The 6,763-nt window shown below is 42.3% G+C and overlaps 1 protein-coding gene across 1 annotated transcript in view; it reads right to left on the bottom strand.

The window, feature by feature from the left end:
• Positions 1 to 212: 212 nt before the first annotated feature.
• LOC127658920 (anosmin-1-like) overlaps positions 213 to 6,763 on the bottom strand; it is an 87,410-nt gene continuing 80,859 nt past the window's right edge. Inside the window, exons 13-14 of the mRNA XM_052148491.1 lie at positions 5,711 to 5,849; positions 213 to 979 (exon numbers count right to left, since the gene is read on the bottom strand). Of these exons, the coding sequence (XP_052004451.1) occupies positions 939 to 979; positions 5,711 to 5,849 (180 nt within the window). The 3' untranslated portion in view covers positions 213 to 938. The remainder of the gene's footprint in view (positions 980 to 5,710; positions 5,850 to 6,763) is intronic.

Raw genomic sequence — 6,763 nt, 5'->3', positions numbered from 1 at the left:
AGAAGAACCTCAGAATTAAATTGCACTTGATCAAGTCCATTAGTGTGTTGCTCGGGCGATTTCGCCGAACCCACTTGCGCCTAGACTTACGTTTGTCAAGGACCCAAAAGAAGTAGTAATAAGAGTACAGTATGTTAGTATGCTGTTCTGCACATAGTTGTTGTCCTTCACGGGGCGCAAAAGACAAACACAGGACTAAAGATTAGGCAAAGAAGCAAAAGGGATTATTTTATTACTTCAAAGTATGTACATGTTCTATTCATGGGAATAACAGCACATGCAGACTATATTATGTACAATTCAGGGTTTTTTACATTGTCTTTACAAGAGGTTTAAATAACACGGACTTGCTGCTACATGGAAAACGCACACATCCTCACACACAAACAAATGAAGCGTTGCAATACACACACATAATAAATATCAACATTCACTGACTGCGCCACGACATATAACTCTACAGCCAAGAACATGTACAGTTTCTATCAAAAACAAACACGCAGAAGTACTATTTTCATTAATAAAACCACTTTTTGTTAATCTTTAAATTGAATATTGCTAACATGTTAATAATGAGGCGACACAGATGGATTTGAGGGCCTTTGAAATATTTACACCTGAAAAACGTTGACATGCATGATCTCGTGTTATAAGAGTTCTGCCCCTAATTCAGTTCACGCTCGTTTATCTTCTATAGCACAAATCATTTCCATTCATCCAACAGAATGCAACTCAAATTCACAAACTTTCTTAAATGGTTCGCAAGTACACGTTCACGCAGGAAAGAGCGCTGTGGCAAAAGTTCATGATTGGTGAATCAACGGTGTTGTAGAGAATAGTGTCGAGCGTGAAGAGAAGCTCAGACCGTTAACGGTGCCGTTTCCTTGACGAGAGCGTCGATCAACAGCTGCGCGGTGAGTTGCGTGTTTCTGGCGTGTTCAGTGTTTCTCCATGGCAGACTTCTGATGATGTCGAGATTCTGTGAGGAACAAAAACGCACAGACTTATAAATCACAGGGGTCCCAAACTTGTCCAGGTGTTTGTTATTGATGATTAAAGTGTGGGGCTTATTGCACTTAAATCTCGTTCACTTTCACACACGGTGACAAAACATCACCAGCTGAGGAAGTTCAACCTGCCACCAGTGCTGCTGAAACAGTTCTACTCAGCAGTCATTCAGTCTGTCCTCTGCACTTCAATAACTGTCTGGTTTGGTGCAGCTACGAAATCAGACATCAGAAGACTACAAAGGACAGTTCGGTCTGCTGAGAGGATTATCGGTTGCCCCCTGCCCCCCTTCAAGAACTATACACTTCCAGAGTGAGGAAAAAGGCTGGTAAAATCACTCTGCACCCCACTCACCCTCCCCACTACCTTTTTTAACTGTTGCCTTCTGGCCGGCGCTTCAGAGCTCTGAACACCAGAACCGTCAGACACAGGAACAGTTTTTTCCCTCAGGCCATCCATCTAATGAACAATTAAATTGCCCCATTGAGCAATAATGATTTGCAATACACAGGTTAATTTTAATTTTAATTTATATTATCCAACTTATCCACTTCTGCCATTACTTACATTGCTCTGTACATAATATACTATTTTTTTATTTATTTTGTGTTCTTTTTTGTTTTTAATTACCTATGTCTTGCTGCTGTTTTTGGTATTGTTTGTATTGTTGTTGACTGGAAGCTCCTGTCACCTAGACAAATTCCTTGTATGTGTAAGCATACTTGGCAATAAAGCTGATTCTAATTCTGATTCTCTGATTCTGAAGGAGACCTGGCTGGAGTCACTCACCACACGCCCCACCGAGAGCGAGAACCACATTATAGCGACCAGGAGGAGGTTACCCCATGTGACTCTACCCTCCCTAGCAACCGGGCCAATTTGGTTGCTAAGGAGACTTGGCTGGAGTCACTCACCACACGCCCCACCGAGAGTGAGAACCACATTATAGCGACCACGAGGAGGTTACCCCATGTGACTCTACCCTCCCTAGCAACTGGGCCAATTTGGTTGCTAAGGAGACTTGGCTGGAGTCACTCACCACACGCCCCACTGAGAGTGAGAACCACATTATAGCGACCATGAGGAAGTTACCCCATGTGACACTCCCTAGCAACAGGGCCAATTCGGTTGCTAAGGAGACTTACATTTACATTTACATTTATGCATTTGGCAGACGCTTTTATCCAAAGTGACTTACAGAGCCCTTATTACAGGGACAATCCCCCTGGAGCAACCTGGAGTTAAGTGCCTTGCTCAAGGACACAATGGTGGTGGCTGTGGGGCTTGAACCAGCATCCTTCTAATTACCAGATTACCAGTTACATGCTTAGACCACTACACCACCACCATTACTTGACTTGGCTGGAGTCACTCAGCACACGCCCCACCGAGAGCAAGAACCACATTATAGCGACCACGAGGAGGTTACCCCATGTGACTCTACCCTCCCTAGCAACCGGGCCAATTTGGTTGCTAAGGAGACCTGACTGGAGTCACTCAGCACGCCCTGAAGTACAATAACGTTTAATATTAGTTCCCATTTACGAACACTTCAGGCAGGGGTGGATTTAGGCATTGGCATCTTGCAGCGGGCTGTCACGAGGCGGAGGCCCCCCCAGTCAACAACTTTAGGGGCGGTGTCATTTAAAGTCACATACCACCCCCCCAACCCCACCCCCCACGGTCAACAACTTTGGGGGCACGTTGAAGCCGGTTTCGTGGGTCGATCGGACCGTTGCCCAAGGGCCTCTAAACCCAAAAGGTCCCCCGAGCTCTAAATCAATTATTTATTTATTTTACGATATCCATTATAAACCCACATAAATGTCAGCCTTATGCGAAGTACCATTTGTTTGGCTGAATGCTGTGCTGGACGACAGTGGAGCGAGCACAGACACTTGAGTCGCACTCGGGCAATCTGTGTCTTCGTTTATACGAAGGACAGAAAACGGCGTCTGATTCGCAAAATGCTTCATAAGGTGCATTACACCCGGGCAGCATACAAACCTGATGGTTTAAATTCATATAAGCGACAGAATTCGTGCACCAGTATAGACGACTCTAAAATGTCCTGCTTAAAGAGAAAGATGCCTTAATACCCTAAATATGTGCACGGTAAGCTTTTGCAATATTTTGGTCAACCTGAACTTCATCAGAATGTCGATTTGTGACACCTGAGCTGACAAATGCAGCACAACAAATGGTGAAACAGAACGCAGGTGTCTCGAGATGCGTTTATAAATATTAACGTTCCTTTAAACTTAACAGTGAGTTGTTAAGACATCCGGCCTGTGCGTGTTCACGTGGCCTCGATGAGCATGTGAACAGCACATAACTCTCCCTATATAGCCTACTTGACAAACCAAACTGCCCCAAAACCTGTAGGTTTGTCAGGTACCGTCGGGACTCTGATCGGGTTGAAGACCTCTAAACACGTGCAGCATAACCGAATAGTGATTTTGGTATTTGAATACCATACACCACACACATCCCAATTAATAACGCATCATTTTTGGATCGGTTCATAATTTAAAGGTGCATATAACAGGCCGTGTCAGACGTTGCTCCAAACCGTTCTTCCATCATTTTGAAAAATACAACCAAATCTGGCAAGCGTCCTGTAGCGCATAAAAGTGAACGCGGTCACGTCATGGTGTACCGGCCCATGGGCCCCTCAAATCTCTCTAGTTTCAAAAGGGAGGAAAACCCAAAGAAAACTGAGAACCACTGTGCTAATGAATCATTCAGGCTGATGAACCAGTTTGACTACTTTGTTAAAAAGAACGATTTTCATCAACTCGGACATTAGCGTGGCTAGCGAGCATGTTTTACTCTACACAAGAGCATATCGAGCTGATGAAATATTTTACAGAAGGGGAAAAACTAGAACAAATATATATATATAAATTCACTATAGACATTTTCATGACTTTTGCAGGCCTGGAAAACTTTACAAACGTTTGGAAATCTTACAAATCTCTGATACAGTATATCCAGGTTTTTCCATGACCGGTTTTTTAATGACTGAATTCATCCATTTCATATTTGTCAAATCTGATATCTTTCTTAATATCCCATTCTAGTCCTAGTCCTACACAATATCAGTTGAAACTAGATAGGTACATTTCCTGAAGAAAATGTGAGTGGTGCTTGCCGTGGCAAAACTCGTCATATAGCATTTTATAACTTGTTGCTAAGCACTTAATAATGGTGATAGAATGTTGTTAGCATGTGTTTTTCATGATGGTAGCATGTAAGTGTTATGTTTGTGTTAGCATGATGCCATCACGTTTTGAGCATGTTTTAACACATGCAAGCATGTTGCTAGCATCGTTTTTGACATGTTTTAGCACTTCTCTAGGTGATGCTAACATGTGTTAGCATGATGCTATCACGTTTTGAGCATGTTTTAACACTTCACTAGGTGATGCTAGCATGTGTTAACACGATTTGTACATGTTTTAACTCTTCGCTAGGCAATGCTAACATGTGCAAGCATGATGCTAGCACATTTTTAGCATGTTTTAGCACTTCGGTAGGCGATGCTAACATGTGTTAGCATGTTGTTAGGACGTTTTTAGCATGTTTTAACACTTCGCTAGGTGATGCTAACATGTGCTAGCATGATGTTAGCAAGTTTTTAGCATGTTTTAACACTTCGCTAGGCGATGCTAACATGTGCTAGCATGATGCTAGCAAGTTTTTAACATGTTTTAGCACTCCGGTAGGCGATGCTAGCATGTGTTAGCACGTTTTTAGCATGTTTTAACACTTCGCTAGGCGATGCTAGCATGTGTTAGCATGATGCTAGCATGTTTTTAGCATGTTTTAAGGTGTGGCTATGAAGATTTTAGGTCATTACTTTTTGGCTGCTTGATAATATAAATCCTCTGAGGGAGAGAGAGAGGGAGAGATGCAGGGCTGACAGGCCCTTTGGTGTCTGTGTGTGTGAAAACGTCAGTTGGGATTTAAATTTCTGAACATTCCGCAATGTTAAGTCAATGGGACTTTTTTGGACGCTTTTTCGTCCGCTGTGCGAACATCGTACACCCGATCGCTACACCCGAGCAAATCCTCTCCTCAATGAGCCGCACGATTTGACGCCTCACTCAGGGGTCTGTGACAAAAGCTGCGGGAGGAGTAGCGCGCCAAACTTTGTGTGGAATAATAAAAAGAAGAATAATAAGTATGCAAGAGAACAATAGTGATGCCTTTGGCAAGCACCACTAATAATTTGATGTACATTTAATTAGCTGCAATGCAAATAATTTTATTATGGATTATTTTTGTCTCGTCTTCCGGCAAAAATATAAAAATGCGAAAAAATGACTTGAGATGCACAGAATGGCGTCATATCTCATGTCTTGTTTTCAGAGAGAATCAAACCAAATTTGGTGGAATTTATCCTTATAACAAGTAAAAACTATTTGCCAATGGGGTACGAAAAATAAACTTGTTTTCCTGTTAAATCGAGAGAGAGAGATCAAATATATGCTTTAAAACATGCCCTCTTAAAAGTAAAAAACACCCCAGGCGAATAACTTCAAGGGACAATAATCGGCCCTTAATGGAAAAGTTTATTCATAAAAATGGTTCCCGCTAATTTTCAGATTGTTTCTACGCTTCTGTGCAAACCAAAGCAATGCACTTCCTCTGGTAACAAACACAGTTTGTCGTGACTTTAAATAGACAGTTTGTTTACTTTGCTGTAGCGGCGGTCGGTTCGGCGTCTGGAAGACCTTCATTGTCGCGGGACCTTCCCCAGCAGCCGTGATCACCCGAACCTCTAACCTGTAGAACGAAGCCGCTCGAAGGTTTGACACCACCAGCAGATTATGATCCTGACAAACAACACAAAGCACAAGGTCACTACTGAGACGACTCAAAGATGGGCACTATATATATATATATATCACGATCAAGTTCAGTCTGTCTGCACACCAGAACATAAACTATAAACAAAAGAATATTCTCCAGGAGATGTTTTGACACGAGGCGTCTCACAGCATCTTTATTTAATGTTAGTTAATAGTTCTTTGGAAGCGTTTCAGCTTTTTGCTCATTTGAAAGAATGAAATGATCACACAGGCATTCATAAACATGTCTATCTGGTCTAATTAATAAATTAAACCAATCTGGTAACCGTCCAGCACCGACTAATCTGTCCTTAATATTCTCCCGGACGAGAAAAGATCAGAGGAATTTAAAAAAAATAATTTGCAAGGAAACTTCTCCCTCTGGCTTCTTCCTGGACTGCGGGAATCTGATTGATTTCAGTGTGATTGGAGTCAATTAAGGCCACGCTGAGCAGATGTAAACACCGTTATAAATGGCGTGTGAGGAGTGTTTGTTCGTGAAGAGCGTCTGGCAGACGTTTGACAGCGCTGATGTAAGAGGAAGTATGATGTGTAGAACACTAGAAATTATTATCGCATTTAAAAGATGCTGTAATATGATTTTTTATATATATTAAAATCAGCAAATGTAAAAAAAAATTACTTTTTTTTTGTTGGTGAGAATAATGAACATATTTTTTCTCGCTGTGCTTTTGAGAATTGGATATGTAAAATGTGTGTAACTCAGGGGTGTAGGAGCGATCTAAAAACAAAAAATGCCCTCCCCCCAATGTGGAACGCCCAATTCCCAATGCGCTCCAAGTCCTCGTGGTGGCGTAGTGACTCGCCGCAATCCGGGTGGCGGAGGACGAATCTCAGTTGCCTCCACGTCTGAGACCGCTCAATCCAGCAAGCATCTT

This window comes from Xyrauchen texanus, chromosome 18 (assembly GCF_025860055.1).
Source record: "Xyrauchen texanus isolate HMW12.3.18 chromosome 18, RBS_HiC_50CHRs, whole genome shotgun sequence".
NCBI lineage: Eukaryota > Metazoa > Chordata > Actinopteri > Cypriniformes > Catostomidae > Xyrauchen > Xyrauchen texanus.
This window is presented reverse-complemented; position numbering and strand designations above follow the sequence as displayed.